This window comes from Dermacentor silvarum, chromosome 1, assembly GCF_013339745.2.
Source record: "Dermacentor silvarum isolate Dsil-2018 chromosome 1, BIME_Dsil_1.4, whole genome shotgun sequence".
Lineage (NCBI taxonomy): Eukaryota > Metazoa > Arthropoda > Arachnida > Ixodida > Ixodidae > Dermacentor > Dermacentor silvarum.
In genome coordinates, this window is record NC_051154.1 from 190,064,600 (window position 1) to 190,085,217 (window position 20,618).

A 20,618-nucleotide genomic window follows, 5' to 3' on the forward strand; every position below is an offset into this window, starting at 1 on the left:
ACGATAAATGGAAGACGTGTGCGGCAGTTCGCTGCAAAAAGAGTGATTCACATATTAATGAATGGAATCAACCTGTGTCGCCGCTGCTACATAAGGACTGCCTGTGTTGCCGCCCTTCGCGATGCACGGCTTTCCTCAAGGATAAAAAAATATAATTCATCCGCCTGCGCTGTATGGCTAACCTCTAAAGAAAGGACTTCAACTCCGGAACGTCGGCACTTGGGAGTGAGTACCACTCAATACAAAATGAAGTAGTGCCACTTACTGGCATAGTAAGTTTCCCGCACGCTATCTACACACATCCACCCTTACTCGCACGCAAACTTACGCCCACCCTATCGCCAACGTGTGAGTGAATAGGCGCACACTTGAATCAATGTGCCGAAGCATGAGTGACGGCGAATACACCAACAAGACACGAATGTCGGAAGCTGAATGTTTCGTGACGGGCACAGAGTAAGAGAGGGACTAGCAATAATATGTCTTTGCTACGAGCTACCGCAAAGCACCGAACATTTAAATTCCAAGCTTTGTGCACAGCAAGAACAAATTTATCGCAGCAGAGCACACCTGCGAGTGATTACGCTGAAAATAAACAATCAGATAGTGGCCGCACCGAGGAACTTTACTGAGTCAGAAATATGACAAGCCGCTGGTTCAAAATGTTTGTCAAATAAAGCACACTGATCCCGATTTAATTCATAAGCGGGAAGTTTGGACAGCTTGGAATACATTTCTAGCCCCGCTTTTAGTACAAGCACCGTATGCGCTGCTCACGCCGTTTGGACAAGGCGCAATGAGCTCTGAAAGCACGTACATGTCCTCTAAAGCTGTGGCCAAAGCTTCGTGTCATGCACGCAGTCACCGTCTACGATACGCGTCGAAACAGCGGTTTGCTGCGCCGCGCCGGCGTCACGCGCTTGCATTGTAAACGTGGAGGCAACGGAGGCGGCTGAGGCAAGCAATGGACGGGTCACCACGTGACCAAACATGGCAGCGCCCACGGGAGCGCCGCGAAAAGGGTCAATATATCCGCTAAGCCACCGCGGCTGGTTTAATACAGATGCAGTTACTGCGAACGCTACGTAAAGCAAATTGTCTGAGTTGTATTGTCTTCTGTGTTAACAGATATCTTCCGACACATAATTGTTCCTGCACTGCTAGGGCGAGGGTGGCTCTTAATAATTCATTTATTCTAGTCTTTACTCGTAAGTGAAGTTGTCCGCCACACCCTTTTTGGCGTTCTGCGATATTGAATTCCGGACACGCACTGGCCATGAATTACAGACAATAATAATTGTACATAATCGATCGACTCGGCAATGTTACACCAACTTACTAAAGTGGGTGGCACATTTAAGTTTTGGTCGGCGTATTTACACTCAAATGGTTCACGGAAGGCTAAGCTCATCACGCCAACTTCTACAGCACAATTCAGCTTGTATGATACAATTATTTATTTCACTAGAGAACATACCATTCATGTCATCTACGGCACCGAGTGGGCGCTGCTAAGAACAATTAAGTAGGGAGAAGGCATTATGCTTAAAACAGAATTGGGGCAAAATTTTACATTATCAAGGCATCTGCTGGCACAAAAAATTATCACTTGTGCTACAAGAACCTGAACTTTTAGTAAAATTCGAACTCATAGCTACCTTCGCAAATCTTTTTTTTTTCTTTTTATGTGTGGCTGATTATTTTTCAAATCTGACTTGATGACCGAATGCTTTACTATATAGTTGTGTTCGAGTGGCTTATTCTTCCGTTTACCCGCCTTCTCCACAAGAATAGTTATATGATGTGGCATGAAATATTTGCTGATACAAGAAGGCCAAAGCGTTACAAATATCTCGGTTGACTTATCTATGAAAGAACAAGCAAAGCGCCCCTCAGTCTTTCAGTAATAAATTCCTAGCACGTTTACATGTCCGCTTGAGTAAGTTTTGTTTAGTATTAATCGACAAAAGATTCCTAGAGTGCTTCACTTCTTCTGTTATACGTATATTGCTATCAACGTCTTCGTGTTCATATTATGAAGGGGACTGTGAATCGGAGCATGGGCCCGTTTGCAGCTTATAAATACCAAGGGTTTATTGCCCTGTATGGGTGGTATCTTCAACTTCGGGAAACCTCTGGGCTATATAGAAAACATTTTATTATGCATAAATTATTGAGAATACGTGTTCAACCACGGAGAGTAAAAAAAAAAAAATCTTGGATCATCGGTCCTCGCGAACGTTCCTTGGACCCAGTTGCACGACGTCACCGTTGACCGAGATGGTCGGCTTCTTCGCTCTTCGTAATGTGCGCTTTAAATTCCTGTGACACCTTTCTCTGCTGATGATATATAATGTCCTAATGAACTTCCTTCCAGGTTCACGTTTTCTTTCAGTCATAGTGTAATTATAGAACAAACTTTACAGCTGCTGGACCGCTAGATAAGACTTGCGTACGGCACATAATACCGACGTAGCGCTTGCACAATTTAATAAGTCTCACCACTAGATCGGTACGCTTTTAGGAAGGCTCACAATCCTACCACTTCACAGTTGTAGCATTTGCAAGCACAACTTAATTTCCGGGTGCGCTTCCTAGGAATCATATGTTTAGCTCACAACCTTCTATGTGCGCATTGAACTAAATGCACAGTAACAGTCGCGTGTTCTGTTGTCTCCTTGGAGCACATGCCCTTTTAGATGCACGATTTTTGTTTCTTTTTCTATTTTCAGCGCTAAGGACGGTGCACTGACATCGGTGTCGTCGTCACCAAAGACATTGTAAGCTTTCACACTTCCACTGCATGGCGCTCGATGTTTTCCTATGCATGAAGCAAAATGCGTAGATGCTGCGCAACCTTCAACTTGCACCTTGGCCCTATGAACCTCAAGAAACAATCCGACTTTAGATTGGCTCATTCATGCACACGAATTCCTTGTCGTAGGCACTCAGAAAAAGAAGAGGGTAAAGAACAAAAAGTAACTGCGAAGGACAGCTATGAGATAATAAATCAGCCGATCGCGTTCGATCGTTTGGTGACTGTCAAACATTGGTGCTGAGCGCTGAAAGATATTACGGGCAATCAGAAACAAAGGCGGTGCAGAACGTAAAAATAGAATTTAGACTTAAATTTTGCAAAATTAAGTGGGACAATCCGTCAAAGCATCTACGGGGAACATTTTAAGTTCGTGGGGAAACTAAGCGAGACAAACAATAATAACAAAGAGCTGCGGAAGATAAAACCACACTTTAAAAGAGTGAAAATTATTTCAGAATTTCCCCTCTAAGTTGGCGAATTATAATTTCGAGCAGAAAACTTTCAGAGGTTTAGTTTAATTGCTTCGCGAGCTGATTCGGGCGTCGAAAAATGTCTTCACAGTATTGGAAATATTCAATTAAGCGCATTTTTCGTGGAAGTGAGCACTGAGTGACGGCTGTGGTGAAGAAAAATGGGAAGATAGGCTATATTAGAGCCGGCTTTTCCAGAAAACAGGACATTAGTTAGAGAGGTACAGTCAGAGAGTCCCAGTTAGTTAGACGCACAGTTAGAGAAATAAAAAGAACTGTATAGAACTTGCGCACCGTTACACTATATTCAGGGCTAACTGCTCAAAACACGTTTCAGCCATCGCCGAACATTTACCACCGGAAAACAAGACACGCATAAAACGGTATCATTATTAGAAACTGTACATTTTCTCTATACGACCGAGTGAGAACCACAAGCATAATTTCATAAAAAGTTCGGCCGTCTACGTGACTGATGGCGTCACGCTTTCTGTGGTCCCACCAGATGCCATCATTTGACTGAGATAAAATCTTTATCTATCTCTTTTCACAGAATACAGAATGAGAGCGGACGTAAGGGTAAAAGCCGCATGCAGCGGCTTGAGAAAACCCCATTACACCCCACATGACAGTATGGCGAGGAAACAGCTTAGTCATGACACACGCAGAGAAATACTGAGAACATTGGAATACATTCTGAATTTGCGAACGTCCAAGGGCAAAAATACTTACGGTAGGGATCAGTAAGCAAATGTACGTACAAAATTGAGAACAGCCTTAGTGCATTTGTTAACATTGTGTGATTTAACATAAACAATAGCGCAACATACAAAAAACAAAATGAAACACCATCCATTAGTGCAGGAGCGGCAAAACACTAATTAACTTATTTTTCAATATTTCATTCAGAGAGATGTTAATCCGTTCAAGTGTGTTAAGGTAACAAGGAAGTTTATAGGCGCTTGATTGAAAACGTTACACAGTCCGACAAAACGGTGTAGACCAAGCGGTGCAACGGCGTACATTGTACATGGGCACATGACTTTGAAGGTTCAATAGTGTCAACATATCTGCGCTGTTTGGTCTAATAGCATTTGTGTACATAATAATTAACCTGAAGGCATAAAGCTTAGGCACTTGAATGATGTTAAACTCGGAATAATAGTTTTCTGTGTGGGCATACCATGGTATGTTAGCAACTAACTTTATCGCACGTTTATGAGTAACAATAATCTTGGATAAATTAGGCTTCGTACTTGTGCCCCAGACAGTGTGGCGATAGTTAAGTATTGGAACTAAGAATTCGTTGTAGATTAATAGTTTAATTCTTGTTGATAACACATACCGTTCACGACATAGCACCCCATTCACATTGTTCATTTTTGATCGTATGCTATTAATTTGTGCTTCCCAATTAGGCGATTCCGAGAAGGTTACTCCCAGACATTTGATACTACGCACGATTTCAATATAGTTGTCCCCAAACCTAAAGATAATATCTTTTACAACTTTGATTTTCGCTCGAAATACCACGGCTTTAGTTTTGCTTGTGTTCACCATTAAGTGATTTTCCTGCGACCACTGACACATGTTTTGCAAAAACTGATTACCTGTAGAGGATAAGTAATTTTGTCTTCTATATACCCGTAATGTGCACCGTGAGGTCATCAGCGTAGGCAGTAAGGTTCACCGGTAGCTTAGTGTAAAATATATAATTTAAGGAAACTAAAAACAACAAAGAACCTAAAAGGCTGCCTTGCGGGATGCCTGATTTTATGTATTGGCCATCAGACAGAGCATCATTGTGTGCTACGATTTGTTCACGATGCTGAAGGTATGACCATATCAAAAAATTAGGAATCCCCTTTATACCATAGCCGTTTAGTTTATTTACTAACAAGTCATGATTGAATAAATGAAAGGCTTTGGAAAAGTCAATATAAATTCCGAGGACAAGGAGCTTGTCTTCAAATACATTTATGATGAGTTCCTTTTGCTTGAGCAGTGCCAACTCGTGAATCTTTTTTGGTCTGAACCCGAACTGATCATTCAACAAAACGGAATGCTTATCTAAGAAATTGGTTATTCTCGTGTGAATAATTTTCTATATACCTTTAGAAATTACCAGTGGAATAGATATTGGCTCTAATTTGACAATTCAGAGGTATCACCTTCTCTGTGTACCACAATAACTTTTGCAATCTGCATCTGCTTAGGAAATACTCCACTACTGAGACAAAGGTTGAATATGTATGTTAATATTGGGGCTAACAAATCAATTAACATATTTTAGAGGTTTTATTTGAAAACCGTTAATATGATAAAGCCCGACTGTTTTTAAGATTTCTGAATACAGAAATTATTTCATTTTCGGTTGTAGAGGACATAAACATCGACATCGAGACTCCTGGTGCTTGGTGAATTGATGTGTTTGTCGAATGAATAGGAGAGCATATTGTATTTGGGATATTCACAAAGAAATCATTAAAGGCATTCGAGAGATCCTGCCCAGTCAGCACAGCACCATCACTCATAATGCAGTTTGGACCACTGTTGCAGTGACGTCCAAGTAGTTTACCTAGTTGATGCCATCGATGCTGAGGGTTAAAAAAATTAAATTATGGGGTTTTACGTGCCAAAACCACTTTCTGATTATGAGGCACGCCGTAGTGGGGGACTCCGGAAATTTTGACCACCTGGGGTTCTTTAACGTGCACCTAAATCTAAGTACACGGGTGTTTTCGCATTTGATGCTGAGGGTTCGTGCTAGAATTATCTAAAAACGAATAGCTGAAGTATTCGTACTTTGCTTGACGTAGTTCTTTGTTCAAGTTATTGCGATATTTTTTATATTGAGACAATTTTACGGTATTCTTGGATTTAACGAATTGCGCATATAGTTTCGTTTTTTTTCTGTTTTTTTTTTCAATAAGGCGTTCGTAATCCATGGTTTCCTCTATTTTCGTTTGCGACAGCATTTTAAACGATAGCAGTTTTGATATATGTGTTTTAACTCAGTCATTAGTGCATCGTATGCAACATCTGCATCAGATAGTGACAATATATGGGAGAAGTCGGCTGTACATATTTAATTACGAAAGGTGTCGAGGGCTTTTGAATCAATGCAGCGATAATAAGACGCCGGTGATTTAGATGCATGTTTAGGATTGGTATTAGCAATAACGGCAAATACTGGAAAATGATCACTGATGTCAGTTATCAAAGTTCCGGAAGTTATAGTGCTTTTATCGTTGTTAGTGACAATGAAATCTAAAGTAGACGAAGTGGAACGAGTTGCGCGCGTTGGTACAGTAATTACATTCACAAGTGCGTAAGAATCAAATAAAGAAGCAAATTCTGTCTGCTCTGGTGACGCGGTTCGCATATCAGTATTCATATCACCGGAAAGGTATAGCACATGCTCATTTATATACACATAATCAAAAAGGGCTTCTAACGATGACAAAAAAATTTCAAGTTTTCCGTCTGGAGTGTGGTAGACAACACAAAAGATATTTTTGTCACTCTAAACGGTTAACACTTCACAGTCCGGAGTGCAGAACGTGAATTTTTCAAGTATTGTTGCAGGAAGCAAATTCACAATTTGCGGAGATACACCGCCACCTCTTCGAGTTTGTCTGTTATTAGCAAAGTGAGTGTAATTGTCTAGTACAAAATATGTTGAATCATCGTTGTACCAGGCTTCAGTAAACGTTATTGCATAGAACGAAAAATTAAGGGAAGTAAACAGGCTATGTATTTCATCAGCCTTGTTGCACACAGAACGACAGTTTTGAAAAACAGCCACGCTATTCCCACAGCAAACTATATATATAGATCTTCCTTTCAGGGCACAGGTGCTCATTGACGTAAATTGACACAGATTCAGAAAACCCAAGTTCACTAGCCGTTAGTCTCTTTCGTCTTCCCTTCTCCAGCCCTGCATTTCGTTTCCTTCGGAGTGCAAACGGGACAACAATGTTCTTTCCAGTTTGGCTTCCTGGTACTGAAACCCGGTGGCACACGTCAATATCAGACGGTGATATGGTTTTCTCAATACAGTCACCAAGCTTCATCATGATTTCCATCAGCTTTCCATTAGCATTCACTGGTATTCCTTTTATTTCTATATTGGCGTTTCGCGAATACTGTTCGCAGTCCATGATTCGCGACTAGTTCGATTTCGTTTGACTTTCTATCTAATCACAACGTGACTTTAGGTTGTCATTTTCAGTGCGCAAGCGTTTATTTTCGTCTAGAACTGCTTTCAGATTGGTTACCATATCATCAAGTTTGTCATCAGTAAACTTGAGATTAGCTTGTGTTTCTCTGAGTTCATTTCGAAAGTCTCGTTCCAGAGAATCTTTCAAATTCTTGAGGTCGATCCTGATTTCTCTCTTCAGGTCCTCAAGGGCACTTACCAATTTTTTACTTATTTTGCCATGACGACCAACAATAAGTTACAACAAACACTGGTATGCTATCGTATGGGCGCAGGGGTGTGGCACAATTTCAAGTGTAGTGACGAAGTTACAAAAGGAGTAAACAGATTTCACCAACCTGCAGCAAAAAGATACTGCTGTCAGTCCATGCGAATGATCCAATGCTGTTCACGCCACTGCTGCCAGTTGGTCAGTTTCTGACAAGGTCCCGGTATTTGTAGAGTTTTCGCTGATGACGTCAAGACGTTTCAGCAAACCAGCAGCTAGGAACAGTCCACACGTTTCCTCTTGGGGTCAGTGTTTGCTCGGGGTAGCGACCGAAGGGCGAAACTTGACCACACGTGACAGGTATGCCCAAGACGTAGATAGGAACAGACGGACGATCAGAATGAACTGATCGCCGAACCTACAGGAAAAAGATACTGCTGTCAGTCTATGCGAATGATCTAGTGCTATTCACGCCACTGCCGCCATTTCTAAGTGCTGTCATTTCTAACTGATTTAATCATTCTTAAATCTTCGTTGTCTCCATGCGACTGGACATCAAGACATGTCAGAAAATACTGGGAAATTATAACGCACCGACGTTACGCTCGTACTACCTATATTAATTGATGCAGGATATGTTTCCTGACTTGACACTGATTGTGAAGTTGCGGGACACTTCTTGTTCGCCTTAAAAATTGGGCTCAACTGCCAAAAGCGTGTGAGCTCCAAGGGAGCTCTAATGCTCCGTATCCTGATTACTGCAGCCTAGAAAATTGTCCTTATCGGTGTAAACTCGCGCAGGATGTAGTAAAACAGCCCTTCGAATGGAGATCTTACTGTCCACCTCAGTTAACCTGCCTGGCTCTTTGGCACTTCAGTGTAAACATTGTTCGACATGGCTATTTCATCACTGAATTTCAGCTCCTGCCGAAATTCTGAAAGAACGAAACAATCTTTATCTTCATCGTAGTCAACACATTTTTTGTCACTCAAGCGCGCCAAATGCAAGCGATATTGCACAGAAGAACTGCCAATTACCTCCCATAGCAAACCGAGTAGTAATTGGAATCCACAAGATAGTGAAGTGCCATGTGGATTTCTTTGTTGCTCATCTTGAGACGAGCGAGTTGTAGCGCAGATAAGGCACAGGGACAAGAGATGGCACATAGAAAGACAATCAAAGCGCAACTTTCAACAACAGCCTTTATTCTCAAAACCGAGCCATACTTTGTCGTGCATCGCGATACAGGTCACGTGGTAGCAACCAGTTCTTTACGAAAGCCGAAAAAAATTAAAGAAATCCACCTAGAAACAGCATTACTAAACACAGTTTCTCTGTGTTTCTGTGTGCCTTTTTGTCCCCGTGCCTTCTCTGCGCTACAGCTCACTCGTTTCAAGACACGATAGTGCTGGGAGAGATTCCATTCATTCTAGAGCGACGGCGTCTATTCCTCAAGTGTGCGCTGTGAATGCGCTACGAGTGGCGAATTCCATAAGGATGGTTTTATTATTTATGTTGATTTGAAACTCAGTTCTCCCTATGTCGGTTTTATAAAAGGGAGGTTGTCATGCGCTTTTATTCAACTGCGAAATTGCATGAAAAAGTTAGTGACAGGAGGATAGTATATTTCAGCCAGGGGCTGGTTTAAACTGCTACTTTAAGATTAACAAACAAAAAATGCAAGAAAAAAACTCGATAATGCAGCTAAATAAATTGAAGTTATACAGAGCCTTGAAAAATTACACTAAAACTCAACTACTTCAAAAAAATAAGAAAAATGGTTGGTTAACTTTTTTTACGTTGTGTGGGAGAGAGCGCAAGGAGAGGAAAGGCAGGGAGATCAACCAGACGAGCGTCCGGTTTGCTATCCTACACAGAGGGTAAAGAAAAGGGGGAATTATTGTGTGTGAAAGGGAAAGGCAGTCTTGTTTCGGTCAGCCGATATCAGTAGCGTAGCTGCTATCATCTCCGTCCGGACTACTAGTGGGCTATATACGTGTAGGGCACGCCGACGGACGCGCAACTGGTGGCGGCCTTGCCAAGTGCGCACGGGAAGAAGACAGCCGTCCACCGTAGATTTCAGCGTCGCTGCTCGTGCGTTTCTGTTTGACCCACGTTTTCGGAGTAAAATAAGCGACACCCGTCACATGTGTGTGGTGGCCGAAGCTCCAAGGCATATCGGAAAACAAATGTTGTGTAGTCGGCTGCTCAAATACCATCAAAAGTTCCCCGGCGACACGGTTCTATTCATTATCCGCGATACCTCAAGTGCCGGAGTGACGGCAGCAATGGATCGCCGCCGTTCAGCAGGAAACTTCGTTTCCACGCTTTCTTTCCGTCAACTCGTTTCTTCTTTCTGGGGTTTTGCGTGCCAAAACAAGTTCTGATTATGAGGCATGCCTTTCCGTCAACTCGGTGTTTGTTGAACTCGAATATGTTTACACGGGTGAGTGAGGAAGTTGAACATGACGTACGCATATTTTGCTTCGGTTTGTCCGCCATACAACATATACACGGGTTAAAAGCATGGCTAAGAATGCCACTTGCCGCTTCAACCGTTTGCCTATTCTTTACCGTGTTGCTCTAGCTAGGGTGCACGAGTGCATCGCGTTGTCTGCTAAAGCTGCCGCGGCTTCAAGGCACTGACTGTCGGTTTTATGCATCCCGATAAATCGTCGCACCAGCTGTCACGCAGTTCATCTGTTTGGATCTATTTTATGCGTGGCTTCGCGAATGTTGAACTGTTGCTAATTGCTTCACGCAGAACTGTTCCAAGTTTTTAAGTGCGAGGTTTTCGCCTCCCCTCATTTGTAGCGGGGTTAAATCACGCTGTGTTTTATCAGAGTGATTACAGCCAAGTGCTTTTTAACCGTTTGATTATTTTCTCCCGAGTCGACATCTTCGATATTGTGGTTACTTAGAAAATGTTTTAGAATAGAGGTAGCTCAGCGTGAGGATTGCTATTCATATGGTTTGCTGTTCAATTTTCGCAGAAAAATTAGTGTCATGTTTTAAAGCTTGCTGCTGTCTGGCGAACATACTACCCAGAGTGGTCTGTTTGCTTCACAGCTGGGTGCCTCTTTCGTGTGCATCTTGTAATCATTTTTTGTTAATATATTTTGTGACGTGCAATGTTTATGCCGCAAAGGACTACACCCAGCCTTGCCGCCATCGCCCATCTATCATGGCTGGCGCTAGCTATATATCTATATATAATATATCGCGTGGCATCTCCCTTCATTCACATTAGAAAGAAGTACTCAAAAGTTGGATTAGCTATAGCTTTGTACGCTTCCAGGCAGGTCACTAAAATATTTTCAAATTGAGGAAACACTCGCGGGAAGGGCAGTTCATCGTCGTACGCAGCGGATTTGTATCGGCGGTGCAGCGCTGACTCGGGCTTGTATTCACTCGTGTTTTTGGCAACTTCGTTGACGATGGCATGCATTTACGCTAACAATTTTACAATTGCTCTTCATGAGGAAATTTTCACGGTGGTTATTAGGGGATGTCACGTATATTCACCGGCACCAAGATCACTATACAATGTGCGCCGGCGTCGCGTAGTGCGCAGTCGTTTGGATATAAGACTCCACCAACAACGCGTGTTTATTATTCAGGTCCAGAAATGGTAATGCATCAAGGGTAGAATGAAAAAAAAAGCAATCGAGACATCGCATAAGTCAACAAAACGGAATTGCTTTTTAACACGAGCTCCACTTTGTAACTGGACTTCGTTATATTGGTCTGCGGGATGCACCTGGCACGTATGCGAACTGTATTGTCCCAAACTCCGCAAACATCTTCTACATTCCGTTCTCATAGAGGCCCACGCCTTTCCTGCAGCTCTCACCACCGATGCAGCAGTCTGGCACCTGAACAAACAAGAAATCGCCGCCGCGAACTTCACCGATCCTTGCTGAAAAGGGTTGTCGTCTGCTGCTGCTCCCGTGCGTGCTTTCAAGTACGCCCGCTAGGTGTCCATCAGTGGCATCTCTATTGATAGCTTTCACGTGACGTCACGCACCCACCTTATCACCATAGCGGGGCCCCAACATGGCGACTACGAGCATTTCAGTCCAATCCATCTTATTGAAAGCTTTCACGTGACCTTACGGACCCAGCTTATCATCGTGTCGGTGCACCAACATGGCGGCTACAATGATGTCAGTCCAAGCCATCTATAGGCGGCGCACTACACGTATAGGGAATCAGCTACGTCACATGGCGAGTTGGTGTTTGTGCCGATATTCCCACGCCCGAATGCGAACTTAGTGTACTGAGTTCCAAATTTAATTATGGTTATCTTGGTAAAAACGCAGGGTGTAAGTATGAAAGAAAATGTAGGTGTCCTCGAATAAGATTTCCTTCTAGTTGTAATATGTAAACCTTCACTATAATTACGAAATTTCGAATGTAATTAATAAATTTGTCAGTTTCGCTCCAAGGAGTGAAAGATTGACAGCGATAGCAAGGTTTATCGTTGCGCTAAACATCCTCGGACGGTGTTGTAAAAACCTGTACGCGGGTGCGACATGTTGGCGCGAAACTGCACGCAAGGCCACTCCTGCTGGGCAGAGAGATTAGCGCCCTGGTAGCTACCAGGTGTCTCACAACGCTGGCGCCACGAGGAGCATCACCAGTAGCATTCAGGGATCACAACGCGATGAGACAACGAGGTGAGACTGACCGGAAGCTGTCGGCGTTAGTCATCGCCCAGAGAAATATTAGATAAGGTTAGCTTGGCGTTTACTGCCCCTTTCGCTCTGAACAGTGCATACACACGGCAGCTGAACGTGACCGCTAGTGTGCTTATATTAGGAGTGTGCACAACGCGCACGCCAGTAGCTGACGGCCGAACGCCGACCTGGCTCCGCCGCCGAGGCGATTGAGCTTAACGTTGACTGCGCGTCCACTTCGCAAAATACAAAATTTTCTCTGTTTTGCAAAATACCATGAAAAATAGATAGCTATGCCATTATTTGCAAGAAAATTGGGTCATCGATGTTCTCATAGGTGCGCAGAAAAAAAAAACATTCTGCACCATGAACAAGTACTTTTGTGCATTTATTTTATCTCGAAGAAGAAATGACCATCAACATGGGCTGATTTCATGCCACACAACCATTTAGTCGATGATGCACTAATTCTAATGCATCTGTGCGATTGTCTTTTCACTAGTTCTGGCAGTTTTTAAAGTTCAGAAACCCGTCGCTGGCACTCACATAGAAGACATCACCATCACTACAGAAAACGTTATCGAATAGTTGTGGCCCATTCGCAGTACTACACAAGCATGTCTCAGCGAACTCCACCTCTGGCGATCGCAGTTCTCCGCCGACAGTTCTTGATAGTAACGTGGCTTCCAAGAGTAAAAAACTGCATTCGTTGAGGAAGAAACGCATCGTGCGTAGTGTTAAAGCAGTCTCCAAGCCAGCCTCAAGCGTGGACTTCTGGGTAGATTTGGATAAAATTCCCTGCGCAACTCCCGCAATGTCACCTGGAGAAGAAGCAGACATTTGACCAATTCGGTCAGCGGCAGCTTCGGATCCTGTAAGAATGAGCTGAGAATGGCAATTTCTAACAATTCTTGCACCGACATATCTATTACGCGCATGGACGACAAGCCGTACGTGCGCTACAGAGTGACGCATTTTGTATCGGCATGCCACTTGAGCGCGTACACAAATGGCAGGCTGTTTCCACATTCGAAGAGTCTGCCGTCTGCCTGAACTGGCATCGCGGTATGCCGTCGTCGGCGACCATAAGCATAGAAGAAACATATCCTACATATTTCATTACAAGACAAAATTAGTTAATAACAATAAGCGCTGAATTGTCAATATGCTAAGAAATTGTGTGTCCGCGTGCTATTCAGTCCTCTAGTCCACCTTATAAGCCAGAGTTCCTTTTTTTCCGTGTTTCAAATTGCAGGACTAAACTGTCATCGTCATCAGCCTAATAAAGTGCATTGCAGGCAGCCATGTATAAGTTAGTGGAAAAGTAATTAAATTACTGAGTACCAGGCAAAGAATGAGTAGAGTACTAATAGCTGCCCTAGCTATACCAAAAAAAAACATTCAATTAAATGCATGTTACTGATACGCAGGCGCGCAACCACCCACGCAAAAAGGAACGAAAAGGAGAGCACAAATGCTGACTGTCATTTGAAAGGTCACACAGTGGCGGCAAAGGAGAAAGACAAACAAGCTAGCTCAACTTCCAGTCGTTCAGCCATTCTATCCAAGTATGGTACTAATATACTGCGAAAACTACCTGCTTACATCGAAGTTACTTGCATCTCATAAAAACGTGTTTATTGTCCTTTATAAAAAAAGTATTTTTTAAAATTCTAATCGCACAGCATGCTCTTCAATGGCAAAATGTCATCATAAAAGAGTGGCGAAGAGATGAAATTCAGCTTTTCTGGTTGCAGGAAATTGGGGCATAAAAAAGTTATGAAAAAAAGTATAAACGTTATCGTGTGCATCGTGCAGACAATTACGTAATGAATTGCACGTAAATAATTATTGTAATGAATTACATTTCTGGGTAATATTCTAATTTAACGATTGCTCTGTTTACTCGGTAACGCTCACTGTAACTCGATTACTTTTTTTCAGTAACCAAGGACATGTCACCAGTTACTTTATTAACGAGACAAGCTGTAACAGGTGGTGCCGCTTTGAGCACCTGAATTTGGCGGTAACTAACGTAGAACGCCCGAGATCACGCCATGCAGCAGCCTCGCGGATGCGCATGTTCAGGCAGGTGAAACTGTATGGAAGCTTACTATTTGTTTCCTCATCTTAATGCTCCACCAAAAAGGGGCGCACGAATTGAACCGGTGCCGGTATGTCTCAATAGCGACGGAGTCACTCAAAAAGTTATAGCCGTGAAATCACCTACGAACAATTTTTTAAAGTTTTTTGTGAACTTCGCCGGGTTTCGGGGGGGGGGGGGGGGTGACCGCGTCTGCGGCCTGGCTGTTCCCTTGTCGAATAGGCCAACCGATCACAGCGCAGTACACGCGCCGCGCGCGACGCCTCTGGGTTACTTGCAACACCACCAGATCGCGCTCGCCTCCGCGCATCCGCGGCAGCGGCGGCGGCACTGGCCGTGCAGGGGAAAGAATAAACAAGAACCAGAAAGTTCGCCTTCGCGTACCCGCTTCTGCACGTTAATGAAGAAATGAACGCTTCTTGCGGATAGAATGGATTCGAATTGCGCTAGGTACGTATGCACATGCTGCCTCTGAAACCATGATGCGTTCAAGGCGTCCGTCATACTCGCTAAGTAGCCAGCAACACCACTTAACAAAAAACTCGGTATGGTTTATGTGCGCCCGCGCTTGTGTGTGTGTGTGTGTGTGTGTGTGTGCGTGCGTGCGTGCGTGCGTGCGTGCGTGTTTCGACTCTTTATGCCCTCAACAAAGCTTCGTTGCATATAGCTTCCAACTGGTTGGATCTCCTGCATTTTTTATCCTTTCAAATGCCCAACCGGGAACGTCTTCTCCAAGTCTCAGCAGCAATGAAGCGCTACGCTTCATAAAGGACCAAGATACTGAGTAACGACAACCTTGTGCGCAAGATCTCTGTACTTTACATCACCGCCACCTGCGCGCACATCGAGCAAGTATTTAGTTTCGCTGCTGATGTCTTTACAACAAAAACGGGGGAACATGACCAACGAATTTTTAAAGGCAATTGTTAGCGAGGATAAGCAATCTGTGAGGGGCTGCAGGGGACGCACTGAAAAGGACAAGCCAGCTCGTTCTGTTTGCTGTATCTGTGCAATATTAACAAAAGCGAGGAAAGTAACGTAAAAGGAATCTATTACTTTTGAGTAATTCCTCAATTATTTTCGTGGGGGAGCATTTGGTAACTGTAATCAATCACGTTTATGAATGAAGTAATTGTAATTGTAATGAATTACCTGTTTCTGTAATGTGTACAAGTCTGGTACAGCGTAATTTATGTTAGAAAGAGGGAGCTGAGAGTTCAAATAACCCACCGCTGTTCTTACTGGGTGTGGTCTTTTGCTGCTGAGCACGAGGTCGTGGGTGCGATTCCCGATCCCGGCGACCGCATTTTGATAGGGCCTAAATGCAAAAAACACTTGGATGGATGGATGGATGATGGATGGATGGATGGAAAAACTTTATTATGGTCCATTGGGTCGCGCTAGTTTCCTAGCCCGAAGCGGGCCGCTCCTTGTCTACTTAGATTTCGGTCCACGTTAAAGAACTCTAGGTGGTCTAAGTTACCCCGGAATACTCCGTCCCTATATGAACGCACCGTGCCGTATCGGCACGTGAAACCCCGCAATTTCTAGTTTAAATAATTTCGCTGTAGCTAATGCTTTTTGTATTGAACTGGATTAGTTCAGCCGAACTTATAGGGGTGCCAAGGGGAAACCATCTATGGGTATAAAGTTTACGGAGTACAATTAAATAAAGTGTTTTCTAATGTTTCTTAACTACAGATCAAACCACGGAGTATAATACATTGGCCATTTCTTTGTCCTCCCCTTCCCACCTCCCGCGACTGTTTACCGATGTCCATATGTCAGAATCAAGCTAGATAGTTGCGCAGATGGACACCAGGTAATTGTATTCAAGTTTTATTAATCTCTCTCACTATCTCTCTATTGGATAGTTTAAGACAGTGGTCGTCAGAGCCGCTCCTACCTTGTAGCACTTCATTTCCGAGTCGAGTTTTGAAATATCAGGCATCGACGTATTTGGCGGATTCACGAAGGTGTGTCTGACGTGGCGTGACACAATGTGGTGTCGCTGATGGCTGTGCGGCATCTGACAGAGAGTTTTCAGCAAAACGGCAGAAACAATTGAAGCAGTGGTTTATTCTTAAGTCGATCAAACCAAGGTGTATGACGCTGTGACATGGTTTCTGCGAGCGGCTGCGGCGACCGCATTTTGATAGGAGTGGTTGTGGTGAGAACAGAGATTGAGAGAGAGTGGAAGCAAGGAGATGAAAGCCAGATGAACATGCGGCTTGCTACCAGGCCTACACGGGGGTAAGGAGAACGGGGAATATGAAGAGGAAAAGAGCGAGAGAGGGAACACGGCGTGCACGCGGGAGGATGCATAGGGGGGCGATAAATCTTCAATGAGGCGGTGCCCTTCAAAAACTGCAGTTGCACACGAATAGCTTTCTGCGCCAGCGATGGATGTGGCCACGGTCGACATTCTCAAAAATGAATCCATCTTGGATAATGATCGTCTTCCGCTATATATGTATAATATAAATAAATATACTGGGTCTGTAAATGTAAATGAAGGAAGAGATTTAGACAATTCTAGAATACGAAATTTAGATCTGCAAAATTATTTCGCATTGACAAATAACAAGGTCGCAAAGTGTAGTTCCCGTAGCAGTTATTTGTAAATCTTAATAATGAACGACTTGCGCGGCACTCCTACGAGTGCATTCCTACGAGTGCAGTAAAACTGGCTGTAACATCAGGAGTTTCTAATGAGTTGCAAGAAGACGGAGAACGTACGAAAATACAAAGCAGAAGGGTGCAAGGAGAGAAAACGATTGTGCGTTCTGGCGGCAGATCTCCAAGCTCGAGAAAATTTGCGTTTGTAGGTTTATAACTGATTTTCTCGCTGTTGATATAATAAAAAAAATTCGATGAAGACATCTGCAATTTATTTAGCTTTTGGAGCTTTCTTTCCCCCTCTAGCTTAAAGCGACACTATTAAGGGGGGAGGAGGCGCTGATTGATGCCTTCGGTACTGCACTGCCGGATTCTTCATTGGAATGTAGAAGTAGGCTGAAGCCCAACTTGGAAACTCTCTCATGACGTATGTTCTGCATGCAGTCAGCAGGGTAACTCGAAGCTGCCCTGGCGGTTTCTAAACGATCATCCTCTCCAGGCCCCGACGGCGTCACCTATGCTGCTCTGGGACACCTTGGGCAAGACGCAAGAAGAGAGCGCTTCTGAACAGCTTTAACGACTCATGGCATAGAGGTACAGTTCCCCGGCAATGGAAGTTAAGTCGGCTGGTACCACTGCTAAAACCGGGAAAATATTGATTGGACTTGGCGGCATATCGCCTTATCGGTCTGGCCCACTGCATCTGAAAGGTGATGGAAAGGATCGTTCTTTTACGTCTTGAATGGTATCTCGAGCGTGACAATATCTACCCCGCTTCCATGGCAGGCTTTCGTCGGGGTCGTTCCTCAGTTGATAGCGTCATTGACCTCACAATGTTTGTGGAACAGGAAGAAAAGCCGTAAGTGCATATCAGTTGCGCTCTTTCTCGACGTGAAAGGCGCGTATGACAACGTTGCACATGACGCCATCATCAACTCCTCGAGACTATTGGAATTCGCGGCCGCATGCTTCGTTCGTTATGCGATTACATAACACGCAGGTCGTTTTTTATTGAAACAGAAGATGGCCCTACAGCTAAATATTACGCGTAGTGCAGCGTGCCTCATTGGACTAGCTCATTGGACTCACACTCAATGGACTAGCTGACGTTTTACCTAAAACAATCTGCTTCTCGATATACGCAGATGACATTTGCCTTAGGACTTCTGCGGTTACTTGCCTTCAGGTGCGCACGCGATTGCAGCGGGCAGCGACCTTGTCATAATCATCATCAGCCTATATTTATGTCCACTGCAGGACGAAGGCCTCTCCCTGTGATCTCCAATTACGCCTGTCTTGCGCTAGCTGATTCCCAACTTAAGCCTGCAAATTTCCTAATTTCACCCCACCTAGTTTTCTGCCGTCCTCGACTGCCCTTCCCTTCTCTTGGTATCCACTCTGTAACTCGAATGGTCCACCGGTTATCCATCCTATGCATTAAATGGCCTGCCAAGCTCCACTTTTTCCTCTTAATGTCAACTAGAATATTGGCTATCCCCGTTTGCTCTCCGATCCACACCGCTCTCTTCCCGTCTCTCAACGTTAGGCCTACCATTTTTCGTTCCATCACTCTTTGTGCGGTCCTTAACTTGTTCTCGAGCTTCTTTGTTAACTTCCAAGTTTCTGCCCCATATGTTAGCACTGGTAGAATGCAATGATTGTACATTTTATTGCGATAGCAATTATATGGACACTCCAAAGCAGATTTCTCCCGTCGGCGTCGCCGTCGCCGTGGCCGTGAGGTTCCGTATGACGTCAATGGAGATGAAATCGTCGCCGCGCGCCGCCGAACGCTGTATGTGCGAGTGAAAGGGCGCGAGGGACGCGCGCTTTCACGGGGAGTGAACGCACGGCGGAGAACAAACGCGCGTTCTGTGCCGTGCTCCCTTAAGGGCTGCAGAAGTAGGCGTCTCTTTCCTCCTTTACAATCACCATATATGTAGAGCAAACGCGCCTTCTTCTGACGCACGAAAGGCCGTGGGGGGGGGGGGGAGTGGGAGGGAAGGGAGGTGACGTTTAGCTGCGGCACCAAGTGCCTATTTATATCAGAGGCTCCGGCAGCAGTCACCAACGCCGCACGCGTTTTGTGCGAACGCTGGCAAAACGCCGACGGCGTCGACAACAGTTGTGCGTGTTGCCGGTGCTGCTGCATGTCCAAGTTTATACAGCTGATAAAGCTACTATCATTACTCCGTATAGCTCTCTACAAATTTGCTATCACAATTGATGCTTCGCCTTTCAGGTGAAACGGCGACAACTTTTATTGCGATAGCAATTATATGGACACTTCAACCGGATTTCTGCCGTCGGCGTCGCCGTAGTCGTCGCCGTCGCCGTGAGGTTCCGTATAGATAAAATCTTCGCCGCGCGCCGTATGCCCCAGCGGAAGCGTGCGGGGACGCGCGCTATCACGGAGAGCGAACGCACTCAATCTCCCACGCGCAAGCAAGGAAGCGGAAAGCCAGCGCCGGAGGGAGCAGGGGGGGGGGGGGGGCACTTCTCTGCCAACAACCGCGCTCGTCGCTCGTCCGCACAGTCTCTTATCTCTCCCACGCGCAAGCAAAGAAGCGGGAAGCCAGCGCCGGAGGGAGCGGGGGGGGGGGGGGGGGGCGCACTTCTACTCTGCCAACAACCGCGCTCGTCGCTCACTCGCACCGTCGCTTATCTCCACATGGCTCTGACCTTTATGCGCCGTGCATTCGCCGCTTAGTTTCCGTTGAAGCGATAGACCGCACGTACCTTCGCCCGCTGCTGCGGCGTATATGCGCTTGCTGCCAGCGTTTTGACAGTCGTTGTCCGCAGTCATTCAATGTGATCTATTCGTGTTTGTTTGTGCGCGCTCACACCACGCTTGTTCAATCAGTTAGTAATAATCGGGCCACATTTTCCAACGCACGCTACACATGTAATGCTGCCCGGATCGGCAGTGCAGCGCTACAGGTGTGTCCCTTCGCACGCGCTGCCCACGGGAAGCGCTTCTCATCAACACCACTGTTTCACACGCGCCTTCTCGTGATCATCGAGTCTCTCTTCATGTCGGTCTACTTACGCCGCAGCACACCTGCTTACTTAATCAGCTCATGTTTACTACAATTCATATTGCTACCAAAGCCGCTCACCTTACATCGTATGACATTGCTGTGTTGCTATCGCATTCATTGCTTCGCCCTTAGGGCGAAACTGTGACATTTTTTTTCTTTTCCAACGACAGTGGTAAGCTCCCAGTCAGCATTTGGAAATGCCTGCTGTATGCACTCCAATCCAATTTTATTCTTCTGTAAATTTCTTTCTCATGATCATGCAGGGTGCCCTGTGAGTAATTGGCCTAGATAAACATACTCGTTTACAGACTCTAGAGGCTGACTGGCGATATCAGCATACCTTCAAACACAAGGTTTGACTGTATCGACCGAGAAATGTGCATTGATTGCATTCACACGTAAACCTATGACGCCATACTTAGCCTCCATTAATTGACACAATATCACCTATAGAAA

General features: G+C 44.7%; 1 protein-coding gene across 1 annotated transcript in view; it reads left to right on the forward strand.

Annotated features, from left to right (window-relative positions):
- Positions 1-388: 388 nt before the first annotated feature.
- The window catches only part of LOC119436158 (phosrestin-2-like), a 336,154-nt gene continuing 315,924 nt past the window's right edge, over positions 389-20,618 (forward strand). Inside the window, exons 1-2 of the mRNA XM_049656422.1 lie at positions 389-456; positions 2,733-2,780. Coding sequence (XP_049512379.1) covers positions 389-456; positions 2,733-2,780 — 116 coding nt within the window. The remainder of the gene's footprint in view (positions 457-2,732; positions 2,781-20,618) is intronic.